This window comes from Mercenaria mercenaria, chromosome 9, assembly GCF_021730395.1.
Source record: "Mercenaria mercenaria strain notata chromosome 9, MADL_Memer_1, whole genome shotgun sequence".
Classification (NCBI taxonomy): Eukaryota; Metazoa; Mollusca; class Bivalvia; order Venerida; family Veneridae; genus Mercenaria; species Mercenaria mercenaria.
In genome coordinates this window covers 19,429,737-19,449,337 of record NC_069369.1, presented here as the reverse complement: position 1 = coordinate 19,449,337, position 19,601 = coordinate 19,429,737, and the positions used below count along the sequence as shown (strand labels likewise).

The 19,601-nt window shown below is 33.0% G+C and overlaps 1 protein-coding gene across 1 annotated transcript; it reads left to right on the top strand.

Moving 5' to 3' along the window:
• Positions 1-9,091: 9,091 nt before the first annotated feature.
• LOC123547797 (uncharacterized) lies at positions 9,092-18,036 on the top strand. The gene is made up of 7 exons (XM_045335055.2): positions 9,092-9,315; positions 12,793-12,958; positions 13,948-14,089; positions 14,358-15,065; positions 15,440-15,581; positions 16,197-16,379; positions 17,165-18,036. The coding sequence occupies exons 1-7, from the start codon at positions 9,198-9,200 to the stop codon at positions 17,371-17,373; spliced, it is 1,668 nt and encodes a 555-aa protein (XP_045190990.2). The 5' UTR covers positions 9,092-9,197; the 3' UTR covers positions 17,374-18,036.
• The last annotated feature ends 1,565 nt before the right edge of the window (positions 18,037-19,601 follow it).

The following is a 19,601-nucleotide window of genomic DNA, read 5'->3' as shown; positions in this document are numbered from 1 at the left end:
TCAAGAAAAATTTATTTACTCTCAGTGGAATGGAGAGTGCTATTTTAGTTTCTCGAAGTCTAATGCTAGAGGTGTAGCGATTCTTTTTAATAAAAATGTTGAAATTGATGTTCATAAATCTGTAAGGGATGATGTAGGGAATTTTATTGCATTGGATATTACAATAGGAAAACAACGATTAACTTTATTAAATTTGTATGGACCGAATAATGATGATCCAAGTTTCTACAATAATGTCTTCCGAACAGTTGAGAACTTCAACAATGAAAAAGGTATAATTTGCGGTGATTTTAATTTGGTCCTAAATCCAGATATTGATTATTATAATTATAAAAGGATAAATAATAAAAAGGCCAGAGATAATTTGATAAAATTTATCACAGAACATCAACTGGTAGATCCATATAGGGAAAATTTTCCAGATGTACGAAAGTATACTTGGAGAAGGAGTAATCCTATACAGCAAACTAGACTAGATTTTTTTCTCATAAGTGAAGAATTGTTACCGAATGTAAAAAACTGCGAAATCAAGTCCAGCTATAAATCAGATCATTCCTTCATCTCATTAAAAGTTGGCTTCTCTAATATAAACCATGGTAAAGGACTTTGGAAGCACAATAACTCTCTTTTTAATGATATTGAATATTTAAACTGCATTAAGGAAAAAATTAAAGAAGTAAAGAGACAATACTGTCTACCAGTTTATAATTTTGAGAATATAGACAATGTACCAAACGATGAAATTCAATTTGTTATAAATGACCAGTTATTTTTGGAAACACTTTTAATGGAATTACGTGGGAAATCAATATCCTATGCAAGTTACAAGAAAAAAAAACAGTGTCGACTAGAAAAGGAAATTATGAGTAAGATACAATCTTTAGAAAATACATTAAAAGAAGAGAATTCTGATGAACTTTACTCATTAAAGAAACAATTTAATTCTATTAGAGAAGAAAAACTTAAAGGACATCTATTAAGATCAAAAGTTAAATGGATTGATGAAGGAGAAAAGCCAACAAACTTTTTCTGTAACCTTGAAAAACATAACTATTTAAATAAAACTATTTCAAAGTTAGAAAATGAACATGGTAAAACTGTTGTATCTCAATCAGAAATTTTAAAGGAAATGCATGACTTTTTTCAAAACTTATATGAAAATAAAGATTAAAACTTAATCAATGTAGACTTAAAAAAAGAATTTGATAATTATAACATTCCAAGCTTATCAAACTTAGAAGCTGAATCTATAGAAGGAATGCTAACTTTTAAAGAAGCAGGAGAAACTTTACAGTCAATGTCTAATGAACAAAGTCCGGGAAGTGATGGCTTCTCCGCTAATTTCTTTAAGGTCTTTTGGAAGCAGTTAGGACATTTTATTATTCGGTCTTTAAATGATGCTTTTAACAATGGTTTAATGTCAGTAACACAAAGACAGGGAATAATTACTTGTATACCAAAAGAAAATAAACCACGTCAGTTTTTAAGGAATTGGAGACCTATTACACTTTTAAATACAGTATACAAAATAGCATCTGGATCTATTGCTAACAGATTAAAGACGATATTAGATAAAATTATTAGTAAGGAACAAACAGGGTTTTTAAAGGGCAGATTTATTGGTGAAAATACTAGATTACTGTATGATATAATGCATTACTTAGAAATAAACAACTCACCAGGTCTTCTTCTACTTATTTATTTTGAAAAAGCATTCGACTCCATTTCATGGCACTTTATACATGAAACATTAGATTTGTTTCATTTTGGCAACTCCATAAAAACATGGGTAAATATTTTCTATAATAATATTGAATCATCTGTAGCACATTGTGGTTTTTTAACAGAATTCTTTAAAGTAGGCCGCGGCTGTCGTCAAGGGGATCCTCTATCACCTTATATTTTTATCCTCTGTACGGAAATACTCATTCATAGAATTAAAAAAAAATGATGCAATAAAAGGCATTAATATTGGTGATGTAGAGCACATTATATCTCAATATGCCGATGACACTTCCATCCTTTTGGATGGATCAAAGGAGTCTCTAGATCAGACATTAAATGAACTGGAATATTTCTCTAAGTTATCAGGTCTTAAAATTAATTTTGATAAGACATGCATCATTTGGCTAGGGTCCAAAGAATACAGTGCAGACTCTATAAAAACAAAATTTAAACTACTTTGGGGACAATGTAAATTTAAATTACTTGGAGTTCATTTTCATGTTGATTTAGAAAAAATGATAGATTTGAATTATAATGAAAAAATAGAGAAAATTAAGAAGTCAATAATTTTTTGGAATCGCAGGTATTTAACTCCATTAGGAAAAATCACAGTGATTAAAAGTATTTTAATACCAGTTTTTAATCAGCTATTTCTCACAATACCAAATCCTGAAGGAACAATGATAAAAAAGATAAATGAACTTCCATTTGAATTTTTATGGCAAGGTCCAGCTAAAATAAAAAGAACAGTAGTTATTAAGGAATACTTTGAAGGTGGTCTTAAAATGGTAAACTTAGAGGCATTCATTAAAAGTATGAAGCTGACATGGCTAAGAAGATTAGTTCTTCATGAGGGTCAATGGCAATCTCTTACTAATCTCTATTTTGATGAAAGTAAATTGTTCAACTGTGGCAAACACTATGCAGAAAAAAAATGGCAAATATATGCAGTAATTTGTTCTGGAAAGATGTACTTTCTGGTTTTGGAGAGTTTATTTCTGTAATACAAGTTGATTCAAGTAACTGTTTAAAAGTACCTCTTTTCTATAACCATAATATTTGTATTGGCAATAAAAGTGTTTTCTTCAAATCATGGTACTTGAACGGTATCAAATACATCAATAACATTTTTGAAAATAATGAGATTATGAATAAAGACAAACTACAAAATAATTATAATATAAATATTAACCTTCTTCATTACATGGGAATGAAAAATGCCATTATGAAATACTTCAGTAAAAGTCACAGGGGAAAACAATTAGATAAACATCAAACTCCTCTAATACCAAATCCTATGTCAATACTCTTAAAACATAAACAAGGAACAAGGCCATTCTATGATATCTTTAATAAAAACAAAGAAGTTCCTACCAACCAAATAAAATGGAACCACCGATATTCCATTCAACAAGATGAATGGAAGGTGTACTATAATATGCCTTTTGACTGTTTTAAAGACACAAGTATGCAGTGGTTTCAAGTCAGGATATTACATCGTATTTTGCCACTAAATGATTACCTATTTAAACTTAAAATAAAAGATACACCTTTATGTTCATATTGTAATGTAGAAAATGAAAGTATTGAGCACTTATTCTGGTCATGTACTCATACATCAAATCTCTTCAGTGAAATAAGGTCATTGTGTGAAGGAAAAACTATCACTTTTTTGCCAAATGAAAAAAATGTTATCTTAGGTACCACAGATAAGCCATTGAATATCACTTTGTCACTACTTAAAAAATATATTTTCCAAAATAGGTCTTTACAAAGATCTTTGACACTCGGTGGATTTGTATCCTTTCTTCATCATAATTATAAACTCAATAAAGATATTGCAATAAAAAGAAAGATAGTGCAAGTTTTTGAAAAAGAATGGACCATGGTTAAGAATATATTCCAGTAAATTTTATTGATCCTCTTTCTAAAATTAGGAATTTATTTCCTCCTTAATCAATATTCAATCTGTGGATAACTATATCAAGATTTTTCTGTCTAAAGAAAAACACTGAAATCATGTGGGTTATGTTCTTCTTTCTCTCTTTCTTTTGCTCTCTAGTTTTTTTTTTGGTTTCCTTTTTGCATTGTAGAAAAAAAAAAAAAAAATATTGTCTCTCAACAGAGTGTGATGAAATATTGTTACATAGATATAGTATATGTTAATGTAAAGAATTTGTCTTGAATTCTGAGCTTATTTTATGAATAATACTATAGTATGTAATTGTACTTTTGATTAGTTATCACCAATTTAATAATTATGCCAACTTTGTAAGGTGCTGAAGTGGATGCCCTCGACCCTTCAGTAACCTATGACGAGGATAATAAAGAGACAGTATAAAAAAAAAAAAAAAAAAAAATAAATATATATATATATAAAATCATCAAGAATTTTAGGTAGCATGTATACATCAACTTTATGAAATGCTGTTTCAATATTACAAAATATATCACAACCATACTGTTTAAACTTTTGACCGACTTTGTAGTTCCAATTCTTACATCTATTATTTGACATTCTGTCTGACCAAACAAATATTTTCTTATTCAATCTTAACTGACTCATACTACTAAGTCTACACCAATTAGCAATCACAGATTTCCAACAATTATAAAAAAATTGGCGTCCAACCTATATCACCACAAACTGCAGCATTTGGAGTGTATCTACCTACATTTAGGAAATACCTAGCAGCTCTATTTTGTACTGCAGTGATGCATGAAAAAGTATCACACCCCCATACCGATGATGCATAAGTTATTACTGGAACAACTGTGGCCTCGTACAATTTCGTAAAAGCTTCATACGGTATGCCTCCAAACACTTAAGTTCGGGCTATTAACATACCTAAAGCTCTATTTGCAGACTGTGCAACAGTTTTAGCAGTAATTGCAAAATATAAATGTTGAGTTAATAATACTCCTAAATACTTATACTGTGTTACATAATTAAGAGTTGTGTCACCAATTCTAAACACAAATTCTGACTGATTCACGGACGGATTGCGAAAATGTATAATATCTGACTTTAATGGGTTTACATTCATTACATTTGTGACACACCATAAATTCAGTACATTTAACATACACTGTAGGTCATTTTCTGAAGCTGCTATTAAAACAATACCATCAGCATACAATAATATAGGTACATTTTCACCATCAATATCAATCCCATTACATGTAGCTTTAAGTTTTAAAGCTAGATCATTTATATGATGGCAAGGTTGAATAATAAAGGTGACAATGAACAGCCTTGTTCTAATCCAGTATTGACAGCAAACCAATCTGTATTGAAATGATTTAGTTTCACTGAATACAAAACATTTTGATGGAGTGACTTAATAGCATCAATTAATTTCGAATGAAAACCAAGTTTAGTCAATCTGGTGTACAACAGCTGAATGTAAGCCCTCAACAATAACATTTATATCAGAGTCATTGTCGCTTAATAAACTGTCAACTGTATCAAAACAACCGTTAAATGCATTCTCAGCTAAACAGTGTAAATACTCATCACAATTATTCTTATCTAAGGAATAATACTATTGCATTTTATCCGTCCCTGAACTATCAGTTGGTGTATTCTTAGCAGAATAACAGAAGAAAGGCAAAATTCAAATGGAAAATGACAACTCTCAACATTTGATAAAATCTGAAAATTTTCTATCTTCTCTAACAGCGCATTCGAAACAATAAAATAATCAATTGTGCTACACCCATTTCGGTTAACAAAAGTAAACCTATCACTCTCGTTACAATATAACATGCATAAACTTTGCAAAATTCAATTAATTCTTTGCCATATTTGTTAATCTTTGTATCTTGAAATAATCTTGAAGTACTGATATCACTGTCAAAAATGTCCATATACTCGTTCAGCTCTGCGACTTTTTTTATCAAATATAATAAAATCTGGAACATTCGTAGTCCTAGCGTTAAAATCTCCATTTAACATCAGTTCTTTGTCAAAAAGTGAGAACTTTGTAATATACTCTTCAAGCTGTTGTAAACCAGATACTTTTACAAAATCATAAAATGAGTTTTCTGGAGGAACATACATACACACATAAAGTATATCTCCATTCAGTGAAAACAATGACTTTTCTAATAATAATATTACACCAAAGCATTTGCTTTATAAATGGCAGTAAATATTTTTTAACAAACACTGAAACACCACCAATAGATCGGTCCCCCAGCAACAGATTTTATATAGCGTTACAACTAAATAATGCATAGTCTGGAAACTCAGCTTTCTGACTGTTAGAATCTAACTCCCAAGTTTCCTGAAACCAAATATATAATTATATTATAATTAAATAAGATTTCAAAATATAATTTATATTACAGTTAATCAATTTTGACTTGAAACCTTCAATATTCCATGTCAACAATTTAATGGTGTGTTGTGCTGGGCGTTGGCCATCTACCTATTTGCTACCTAAACTGGCATTGCCAATATAAGAGGCTACTAACTCTATATCTTCTGTTTCATACATATCCCTAGCATTTTTAGGGTTAGCACTTCGGCGTGCAAGTTTAAAGACTCTTGATTCACCGTTATACTCCTCCTCCGGTGCAGGCTTGTTGAAATAACCCACTAAACCTTTCCACTTAACCTCTTTAAGTTGCTGGCGCTGAATATACGAAATATCATTTAATAAAACATCATTCTGCCTAAGAACACCTCGGATTTCAAATAACTTAAATTTCTCATCGCTATTTGTAATCTTAGCAATAACCATTCTAGGTGTTACCCCTGTCTTTTCACCCACTCTTTCAGCACGAACTATAGGCTCAGAAGAAATCTTATTGTTACTTTATTCAGCCACACTCAGAATCTCCTCCTCAATTATAGACTTCAGTGGTTTATCTTCGTTTTCTTTCTCTTCTAGACCAAAGATTCTCAAAGTTGTTTTCAATCTAACTGACTATTACAGTTTATATGTACATGTAGGAGTCTTTATCGGACGGACAGACAGACAAACAAATGTATTGTTTACCATAATTTAATTATACTAAGTTACAATGAGATAACATGATATATTACACAATGGATGAAATGATTACATGTGGTTTTTGTCACGTTTAGTAACGAAAAGTGGGCTGAATACCACTAACAATCTAGAACTGAGGAGACATGGGCGCTTTGCTAGATCATGAAAATTGTATGTGAACATATCATACTAAAAGTATGTTATAATACAAAGCAATGATTTCGTATGACATATTATAGAAGAAGTATGGTATATGCGAATTACAGTTTAGGTAAATGATGCTATTTACAACGATAAATAATATTTATATTTTTGATTATTCATAAAAATATGCACTGATTCCAAAGCAGTCTCGAGTCTTCAAAAATACAGTATTCTGTATGTTTTTAGACAAACACCTGTCCAAGACTAAACAAAACCAGTATATTCCCTTTTAGAAGTGATCTTTTGTGACACAGCCGTTCTGTTGCACTATCTTTTAACCGGATGTGGATTTATGCTTTCAAACGCATCCAATCCACCCCAGACCGGAAGTGGAATAAGTACTTTACAAATTGGGCAGGGAAACAACCCATTTCTGCAGTATGTATGCACGTGAGCTTTCAAACAATCCATACAGAACATATGATAACAGTTGAGGATCTTTGGTTCTTTGAAAGGCTGTCTGCACACTGTACACATCCAGTTCCGTGGACCCATCGGACCTCCGCCCAAACTCAGGTGCGCCATCTGTAAATTCTGCCTGAAAATGTTGATACTGTAATTGCGCTGATGTTTGTAAAACACGTGAAAAATATTCACCTTACATTACTTTATATATCCATTTTAAAGAACGTAATTTGATAAAATCCAGAGTTAATAAACTATAGTGCATGTGTTTAAGCAGTTACGTAAGTGTTAGACTAGTACCAATACAAAAGTCAAATAAAGTTTCGGTAAACAATAATATCGAAGTATTTTATAACCAGTTAACAACTATGATATAAATGTTTATGTTTAATACACGGGCCATAGCAATTTATAGATAGTCTATTACATGGGTTATAGAGTTCTTTATAAGAATGCAGTCATACAGTTTCGCTCAATAACTTTCTAAAGACAGTATTGATTAGCTGATTTCTGTTAATAATTTATTCGTACCAGATAACACGCAAATATACATATACCATAACTGATATAGGTTTTACTGTTTTATCAGTATATATATGAATATTGGGTATGAATTTACATACTAGTCTGGCTACCGACTTGATAATCTTTTTAAACGTTTTTCATTATTTCTCTTATATATTCTGACCGATCTTTTTTGGCTCCGATTATCCAGTGTTTTGAGAAAAAAAGAGACCTAATTATACAAAATTTGAATAGCCTCCTGTGTACAAAACTGGGTCTGATACATACATACAGTATTATCAAATAAACAGTGGGCGGACTGCCGATAGCTTGAAAAGGCTTCGACAGAATAATATCATCATTAAGTTACATTCTTAAATCAAACGGATGATTTTTTTTTATTTTTATGTATAATTGAAAAGAGAATGTGAAAAAATGTCAGTATAAGTTTTATCGCCCAAAATTTTTAGGTAAAGTTGTTGATGAACCTTTTTATTTATGACCTATAATTATTGTTATTATCATTATTCAAGTGTACGAATATTCGTGTAAACAGGATGTTTCCCATTGTAAGCTATTTAACCTGGTTTTTAGCCCTTGCCCTGCTAAATTCCTATAATGAACTTGTCCATCTTTCAATTTGGATAGTACAATTAACTGTTAAAAGGGGTTCTTACCAAAATGATACTGACTGAGTGATGAACAGTGCAGATGATGATCAGACTGCACGGATGTGCAGGCTGATCATTATCTATACTGGCCGCAAAGGCAGAATCGTTCGTGTCCAGCATGATAAAGGTTAATGAGAAACATTTAACGAGTTCACCGAAATGATGAAAATCTCGTCAATATACAAACTAGTAAATGATATATCAAACTGTACGGATATGAACTTTTAGGTCGATTTGCAACATACAGATTCAAAAACATCGGTCTTAAAAGCAGACGACCAAAATGCAAGATTTGAATTAAACAGTGCCTAAGGAAGAAATTAGGAAATTTATAAATCGTTTTGTCAGAGTTCAAATTTGTATTTATCAAACTTGGCAAATAATACATTCGAATTAATAAGATACACACAATTTAATTGACCGCAAATTGATTACGACCACCTATAGAATTTCATTTAATATTCCTTAATGCTTATCAACTTTGTCCGACAAATTCCTTTGATAACCAGGTCGCCTATGTAACATTATCTTTTATGAAAGGAATGGTTTGACCCGGATTTTTACTGTGCCATCCCCTGCATTGAGGCGCTACAGTTTTTTCCATTTGTGAACACATAAAAGGTCGGGTGATTTTTGCAAACAAAATGATTCAAATTTTGTATTCATACGAATCAGACAAACATATGCAATGTTGCCTTCGGACATGGAATTAATGAGAAAGATGTACTTGAAAACAAGAAATGTTTATTTATTTTCTGTTATATGTTTCAATTGTTTGATCTTACGAACTCACGCTTTTCCGTATGGTAAGTCACAAAATATTGTTCATTTTTTCTCTATCAAATTCCAAAATTTATAATAACTGTGACCATTCCATTTTAACTCCTGCATTATTGACCTGTCGCTAGTAATATACTTTGCATTAACATTTTCTGTGACACTTCTTTATTTTTAATGATAATGATTAGCAACGAATGATTTAATGATTTGATAAAGTGGTTAATGATTTAATAAAGTGGTTAATTATTTAATAAAGTGGTCCGGACACTGCCGGACCGTCCACGACGGCCTTGAATATACATCAGTTAAACTGGTTTTACCAACAGTGGGAGTCTATTCCTCGATTACAAACTATATGAGCCGCACCATGGGAAAACCAACATAGAGCATTTGCGACCAGTGGGCAGGCTGGTCAGGATGCATGATGTTCGCTAAGAGTTTCTCTAATTGTAATAGGCTTTGAAAGCGAACAGTATGAATCCTGACCAGACTGCGCGGATGCGCAGGCTGGTTTGGATTCATGCTGGCCGCAAACGCACTTTGTTGGTTTTCTCATGGTGCGGCTCAATTATGTTATGCAATTTCTTCTTTAAAAGTTGTCGTTTTTTAAATTAGTTAGATGATAGTATACTGTCGAGGCACTTTATTAAATCTATAATGTGATCAATACTATACCACTGAATAGTAAACTTTATAGTAAGATTCACATACATGACACATGGTGATACGTTATTCGTTTAATCGTTTAAAAGCAAATCCTTAATCGTATAAAGATGAGATAATCGTTTAAACAAATTTATTTATAACGAAAGACGTTTGTAGGTTGGGGTTTTTCTTTCTAGAACCCCTACACTTTGAACGGCAACTCCTTGGAAATTGCATGTAAATATTTTAAATATGAACAGCTTTCTCATTTCAACAATTTCATTAAAGTAATATATTCATATTTTTCCTTTATGAGTTTTGTTTTGATATGTTGAACTGTAAATATTGTTGTCGTATGTATATTTGTATATTGTCATCCACTCAATATGAAGTCATTTACTTACTTTTACTTACTTACTTACTTTCTTACTTGATAACGAACGAACGAACGAACGAACTTACTTTCTTTCTTACTTACATACTAAATAGCTAGCTAACTAACTAACTAAATAAATAAACTTCACTTTACTTTACTTTACTTACTTTACTTTACACTGCTTATTTACCTATCTACTTTACTTTACTTTATTTTACTTTTACTCTGCTTACTTTACTGACTTAACTTACTTACTTACTAACTAACTTTACTTTACTTACTTCTTTTCTTACTTACTTACTCACTCACTCTTCTTTACTTTACTTTACTTTACTTTACTTTACTTCGCTTCGCTTCGCTTCGCTTCCCTTCACTTTACTTTACTTTTACTAACTTACTAACTTTACTTACTTACTTACTTACTTACTTACTTACTTACTTACTCACTCACGCAGGCACGCAGGCACGCATACATACATATACAAATATATACTTAATTAATTAATTAATGCTTACTTACTTACTTAACTTTTTCAGATTTGCTCTAATCAGACTCTGTGTGTGTGTGTTTTTTTGTTGGTTTTTTTTGTTTTTTTTGTTGTTGTTTTTTTGTACGACCCAACAGGCTAATTAAGTTAGTTAATTATCTAACATCTTTCTCGGACATCTCAAGCCTAGTGTTTAACACGTAGCATTAGTTGCTATTCCACTACTAACCTGTTTCAACCATGTATCCCTTGGCCAGATGTTGAGTCTCGGCAAGGGCTAGGGTTTAATGCGGTGTTTTTATATTGCAAACTGTTATTAATCTTATTCTGCAAATATGTATGCACAAGACACATTAGCATCTATTAATAGTACATGTACCTTAAAATTTTATTGCCTCCGAAGATGGACATCTGTTGAAAGATCTACGTACTTTAACTTTAGTTCATTAGTTGTTTCATACGAAACACTTCGCTTCTTTAGTACAAATTTTATACGATTAAAGGATTACATAAAATTTTAGTATGATGAACCAGATGCCTAACATTTCGTACCTCAGCTATACACTTTAAATGGTTTAAAGGCTACCAATTTAACCTTTTACACAAATGTGAAGCATGATAATGTAAGTCGCATAAGAGTCAGATTCATTATATTGTCTCTTGTTACCAAAACCCTAACTGACCTTGACTTTAGCGGTATGCACGCGACACGTCTCAGTATTTGTGTTGAGTTTCATTTGAATCCGTTATAATGGCTAAATTTCATAGCTGAAACGCATTCATTAACGTACAGACATTGCAATTACAATATGTTTTCTTTCAAGTGTATTTAAATACGCTCCAGCTTAAATAAACAAAATACCTTTTTTCCTTGGAGAAAAGGACAACATGTAACCTAATGTTAAACCCTGAAGCATTTTGAGGCTTTGATTTCGTTTAAGATTCTGTTTTACTGAATTAAGGTTTCGTCATAACGAATTAAGTATCTGTTAAAACAAATACAGAATTCGTTTAATTTGGAGTCAAATATGAGGAATTAAGATTTCGTTAAGGCGTAAAAAAAAAATTTTCCGGTATCCCGAACTACCCTTAATTTTTGCCCCGACCCTAAATGTTTTTATCGCATTGGAGAATATTTCTTTCAACTTTTTAACAAAAAGATGCAAAACTAACTGCATTTTTTTATGTTTAAAACATGGTCACTGATGTTAGAAATCAAGTTACTGATACTCTAAAGCATACCCCATACCCCCTTATTTATAATCATTTTTGACATAAAAATAATTTCCGAAAAGTCTTACTTAATAAAAAAAAATCACCCCCCCCCCCCCCCCCTTAAAAATAATAATAATAAAAATAAACAAATAAATAAATTCCGACCTACCTACCCTAATTATTTTAGCATGTTACCGGAAACAAAGATTTTTAAAGATTTTTTAGGCCTAAAATGACTTAAAACTCGTCATAACGAATTAAGATAAACAAACAAATAATTTGAACAATTAAAACAGGATTCTTCTGTGTTTCGAAAAGAAGGGTCTGCGTTATTGTTGTTTTCCAGTATTAGTTGTTCAGTTTTATTTTGATACGAGTGTTTGTAAAGATGAAGGACATCCGGAATGTCACGTATCGAAAATGTTAAAGTTAATGAAATTTGTACTGCTAAATGCCTTTTTTGCGTGACTAATACGCACGTAATCAATTTATATCTTCTTTCTATTGCAACTATTACAAAAAGCATCTTAAAAAAACGAAACTGTTTGGATGCAGTAGGAGGCGTGTCACCTTTTCTCGTCTTTAATTGTTGAAGATATTTAGGTAAAAATATCAAGTTTTAAAATTTGATTCTTTCATGACTGTATAAGTATGCACTGACTGTATACTTAAAATTGTTCAAGATAACATTTAATTTTACAAGGCTTACCAGATTTAGACAATCACAGTGTCCTTTATTATCAAACAAACGAATATGATGACCTTAAATTTCAATTTAGGACAGGGAAACGACAGTGAACAAAACGAAAGGAGTGACATACTAGCTGGTGAAAAGAGGAGTGTCGAAGGATTTTATACAAGTCTTCCTAGTACTGTTTCACTGCAGACATTGACAAATGCGTCCATTATGATGTGCGCAGATGCGATGGCCCAACCTTATGCCAGGTGAGTACGTTCTTTTAATCTGACAATACACTCCTTAAAAGTGACACAGCTAAATACAGGACAATAACAATAGTCATTATATAAAATAAACCCAAACACTGTGAAATGACTATATTGAACGAGCATTTGATGGAACAATCGACTGCTTACACATGGGCCATGGAGTGCTCAACTAGCCAGGAGATCAAATGGTTGGGCATGAGACAAAATTACGTACGGACATTCGATCAACACTCGTCACATGCCGTTGCGTTTCAATCAAGTTAATAGGGTTTCATGTTATTTTGAATTATTCAGATATGTACAAGCATCAGTTTTGTATATATGGTACACTTGGTTTCATGTTTTAGCTTCCTATCTTACGAACTAGCTGGTAACATGTAATATGTTTTGGCAGTTGATCGGTCGATTTTATTCATTTATTATTTATGTATCATTATTTTATTTCATTTGTTTTGGGTGGGGGATTGGGGGTTTAATCGAGCTGGTATGTTCGTGGAACCATTATAAATGTTGTCAGGCTTGTATGTTCGGGGAAGAACCTAAATGCTTGGCTCTGCATTTTACACCGGTCATTATACTCGGTTAAATCAGCAGTTTTATGTTGCGCAAAACGTATTAGGTTAAACAGTTGGGTTTCTTCCAATAAATTTAAAGCAGATTCGAATCCCGCGCTGAAATTTGTCACTCAGCATTTCCTATTATTCCTAATATTATCATGCACGAAAATAATGAGTTTCTACGTAATAGTTATCTGAAACATTTTATGATTTTCGAAAACAAACATGCAGTAAGCGTTATTTGTTGATTTCCTGTTTAATCGATTCCTTTGCAGTTTTAACTGGAATTGTAAGTGAAAATAGATCGGGGTGTTTGACTGATTATATCCTGTAAAATCTACAGAACTTGTTCCTAGTATATTTCGTATACAAAAAGTAATTATAATAAACATACAGATGTATACAATGATTACATTATATATTCACCAGAATGGTTCAGCTGAGCGACGAGCAAATGAGAGGTATTCTGCAAGACAAGGGAGGTAACTACGTGAGAGACTACATGGCTGCTACGCAGGAGGAAGCGCTGGAAAATTTCCCCAACATGCTAATCTTAACTAAACCTATTTCTGTAAAGTATTTTTCTTTTAGTTAGGATGTTTTTACTATACTGTACATAAACATGTGTATTATTATACTTGATCAATAGATTAAGACATTATGTAAAACAATTTAAAAAGAAAAAGCACTCAAAACTATAGAATCTAAAGCCTCGCTTTTACAGAAATAATATCCTTGGAGGCACATATTAGTTTTAGCAGCTGGACATATAACACGACCATATATACCCTAACAACTTGTTTGATACTCCATATTACATTTGTTTTTCTTTTATTCAGGCGAACGGAAGCATTACTTCCTTCTCGGTAATGGACAATCTCGTCACGAAGCAAATGGTAATTGATGACTTGAACAAATTGGCTGCATTTTTAATGGGTAATCATTCAACGACGAATAAAAATGAAAGTCATCCAGTTGACACAGATAATGCTCTTGGAAGTGAGTTTAACACTAAAGTGACATTATCAACAAATGGCACTTTAACAAGCAAACAAATATATTCGAAAAGCAACTCAAGCGTTACGACTCCTACGCCTGCAAAAATGCATTTTTCAACAACATCGCTAAACAACATTGTAGACACGCCAGACGCATTATCGACAACTAGTTCTGTTTCTGAGAAATATACGCCAAACATAGAATCTACTACACAAGCCAGTGTTACGGAATCCCCCACTCATAGTACTGGCATAGAAACAAGCACTGTGTCTTTGCTTTCAAGTGGAACTGAACAAACAACTTTAGACGCTATAAATGGCTCAAGCCTCTTATTTCCTGATGCCACCACACAATCTTATTCAGCAAGCAGTTCAAATCAAGCGGCACCTAGTACACATAATTCAGACGCTAAGACCTTGACAACATATTCACCAAGAACGTTGACACCTAAATCTTCAGGAGGTAATCCATCAACGATGGAAACAAAAACAACGACAGAAGATCCAAGAATACTAAATGGTATCGAGCAGTTACAACATTACGTTCAGGTAAAAACAGTTCGAACATGCATCTTCGAAGAAATTGCATCTTTCACAAATAAGTATTGCAAATTTCTCTGACTCACGAGCGGTTTAATTTATTCCAATTGAATGTTTATATTAGTTTGATAGTGTACGAATACTAAGCACATCGATTTTACAGAGCCTGTTTTAGAAATTCATTGCAATGTCATAATCCATACTTCATAGTCAAGCTTGTTTCTATTTTCACCGTTGTAAAAACGAAACTTACCAACCTATTGGGATCGTGTCCCGTGCTCCATGCTACTTGATGACATTTCATGTTTAATTTATTCTAATTTATGATAAATAGGTGCATGTATAATGGTAAGTCAACTTTCTCGCTGTATTTTCTCTTCTAGGGAACTGGTTCGTTGAGTAATATCAGTAACCTAGGGAAAAGAGAGTTAGATTCTATTTGGCGTAATGCCAACACTACATTACATCCGACGACCTTGCTTGGGCTTGCTGCCGGTAGCAGGAGAATAAAAAGACACGCCGATGGTAATATGTTATCTTTACTTTAAAAAAGAACGAAATTTGAACTATTATTAATTACACATTCATAAATGTTAAAGATATACTATTCATCTTTGACATTTGTAGGTAGATAATCCTAAACCGTTAAACGACAAATGTAATAAATTTGGCTAACAGTATAAAGTCTACCTGTGTGCTGTGCTGTATAAACGGTCAAACGTCATATGGTAACAATTATACCTTACCTTCCTAAAATTCTATAATGAAGTTGTTCATCGTTCAGTTTGGACAGTACCATTAACTGTTAAAAAGGGTGCATTCCAAAGAAATACTGACTGAATGGCGAACAGTGCAGATCATGATCAGACTACACGGATGTGCAGGTTGATCATGATCTACATCGACCGCAAAGGCAGAATCAATCGTGTCCAGCATGGTAAGGGTTAACTGTAGTACTGATTACGTGTGTACTCGCACTTGCTTGTTTACATAGATACTTCGCAGTAATTGTCCGTTTCTTCCAATACGAAATTTGGGCATAGTATAATATTTTTAAATCCATTGTAAATGTATTCCCTCTATCTTAAAACTGTGTACGATATATACAATGTATTAAAAACTGTAATGTAACTTTTATAGGTTCTTACAGTGAACAGGAGTATTGTCAGAATAAAGGTGCCCTAACAGAGGATCACAAATTTGTCCATCTATGTTCAATATGTGCTACAACTACAAAGCTTCCGGGAGACATGTTCCCGCGCTATATCAATGAAGCCGTGTGCAAGACAGGCGACACAGACTGCTTCACAATCGGTGGAACAAGTAAGGACGCTTCCTTTAAGCACTATGTTCACATGTCCTGAGTTTTTAAAACGACAGTTCGTATAATTATGTTTTTTACAAAAGTAGAAATTCCATCCGCAATATATATGATACAAGCAATGCTGGAAATATGTTGAAGCATTTCACTTTGCTGAAAATGTGTACGATGCTATTTTAGCGCGTTCAATCCCAAAGTAGAAATACCTTTCCGAATGTTTAAACATAAAAGTGGCAGGTATCTGAGTTTATCTGTATATATATAAGACTGACAGATAATCATTTAGACAAACAGATTTACAAACCGAAACTTATTTTTATATTTACTTGACGTGTACTACGAGATATTTTAATGTTTTTTTGACAGAAAATGTTCTAGTACAGAAGACAATATACGACTTAACAAGTTTATAATGGTTCATATTTTTCATACCTTAATAAATGACCTGGATTGTACCTGTCTGTAAAGTCGCCTATGAAAGTTTTTCCTTGCTTTTATGGCACTTTATCGGGCTATATAATTATGAGCCGTGCCATGGGAAAACCAACATAGTGGCTTTGCGACCAGCATGGGTCCAGACCAGCCTGCGCATCCGCGCAGTCTGGTCAGGATCCATGCTGTTCGCTAATAGTTTCTCCAATTCCAATAGGCTTTAAAAGCGAACAGCATGGAGCCTGACCAGACTGCGCGGATGCGCAGGCTGGTCTGGATCCATGCTGGTCGCATACCCACTATGTTGGTTTTCCCATGGCACGGCTCATATAATATACGTAATCTCTATTTTCAGGTCATGGGCAGTGTAAACAAACAAGGTTCTCTTTGAATATGCTTCGCAAGAAGTCTGGACATTGTAATATGTTAATACATGGTGGAGAAACGTTGGTATTTGAAAACTGGGAGCTCGTACCACAGCTTATAAATGTCTCGTGCGAATGTACTATAAACAAATTATCTGTGTTCAGCAAATACGCTGGACATAATGTTCCTCTTGGATGATAATGATTGTTTGATGCACACGGTTGAGTTCAACCTTGATCGAAAGACTTTCTGTTAAGTTTAAACAGTTTTGTCAAATATGCTGTTACAGTTAATTTGAATATCTGATTTTTGAACGATGTACTGTTCCTCACGTGCAACATTTCTGAATAAGGCAGTGGTGTATGTCAATAATCTGATTCATGAAGTCCGGAAATGATTAAAGTGTTTATTGAGTGTCATATAAAAGCTCACGATGCCTATATCTACAATGTGGCTGCACATATTTTGGGTTATAAACATAAAATGTAATATGTTTTCACATATCTACGATAATCTAAGATATTTGAAACTACTGTTTCATCTAACGAATCCGTAATAGTTTTTTTTTTCGTGAACTGTACCTTAACTATGCACGATTCAGATATAACTTATCAAACATTCTATAGATCACCGTGTTTGAAAATTTTCAAAAATGTATTCTTACGTGTGTAGAATTCTGGCCCATTTATGTATTTTTCGAAGATATGCAACCTGTTTATATAGAAATGTTGCTTATTTACTAACTAAGATATCCTGAAAATTCTTAATTATAATTATAATCCACCAAGAAACTAAGTCAAAATTGATTTATGTTCAAAATGGCCGAAATATACAATGGAAAATGTCATATCAAAATATTTTTCTTTTATCTTATTTTTTTTTACAATATAATTATACAAATTTAGATATTTTGAAAATATAGAAAGTTCCTATTACCACCTTAAAGCTGCATAATGACATTAAAATGATCATATTAAAATAACTGCACATGTATTATCTTGTATTAAAAGTGAAATGTTTCTGAAACAGTGGATCAAACAGCAGGTCGAGTGTTATCATCGGTCATCAACCCTTATCCTGCTAAATTTCTATAATGGACAGGTCCATCATTCGATTTTGGCAATACCGTTTATAATTCGAAAAGATGTGCACTGAAAATGTACTGACTGAATAGCGAACAGTGATCAGACTGCACAGATGTGCAGGCTGATCTTGGTCTGCACTGGTCGCAAAGGCAGAATCACTTGCCGCCAGCAGGTTAAGTGACGACCACCCTGTATAACCCGAAAAAGTTAGTTCATGTGTGTCATTAAGAATCCCATTTAAACCATGCAGTTACACAATATCTTACTGAAAAACTTTTTTTAATATAAGTTTTATAGAACTCTCGGTTGATGATACAGTTATGTAGACATATGCATGTAGCTTAGTCCAGCATTTAATAGATACGAGAATAGGACATGTACTTCGAAAGAAGTATGAACATTTGCTAACAATATGAGCCGTGCCATGAGAAAACCAACATAGTGGCTTTGCGACCAGCATGGATCCAGACCAGCCTGCGCATCCGCGCAGTCTGGTCAGGATCCATGCTGTTCGCTAACAGTTTCTCCAATTCCAATAGGCTTTAAAAGCGAACAGCATGGAGCCTGACCAGACTGCGCGGATGCGCAGGCTGGTCTGGATCCATGCTGGTCGCAAACCCACTATGTTGGTTTTCTCATGGCACGGCTCATATGATGCATGGTTATATAGCGTTCTAAAGGACACTTGTTTATCTTTTATAAAACATGCTAACAGGAACGTCTACTGTTTAACACAATAGTCATTCATGTCTATTCTGGAAGCTGTTTAACTGAGGTAAACAATATTAAGTTGTTCCTCAGCAATTTACATGGGTTCATCTCAATTTACTTGTGTTCTTTGACTGTCATACGATTTTACAGTAGTGTTAAAACATTTCGATTGAATGCTGATCCAACAGGAAACTGTGGCCAACAGTTCCGTTAGTAAATATTATTTCCCAAAAAAGAAATAAAATTCAAACACAGGACCACTTTCCTCTTCACAAAGAGTGTTCGGTTACGGCATGAACATTACATTATTGAATGTATTTAAACTGAATCAAAGTAATTAAACCACGTTGGCTGAAGGTAAAATCCCTCAGCAATATATATATATATATATAAATCCTGAATAACCTGGTTTGTTGGAACATTCTTTTATTAATGATCTATGATCGTTCCAAGATCCCAACAAAAGAATGTTCCAAGATCCAAGATCCCAGGTACATATAACGGCACATTACGGAATGAATATAATTACGTTCCAACATACCAAGTATTTTAAGGGTATATATATACATCGATAGATATGACCGTTTATAAATTAAAATGCAAATGCTTAACATTTCATTGGAATGCAAT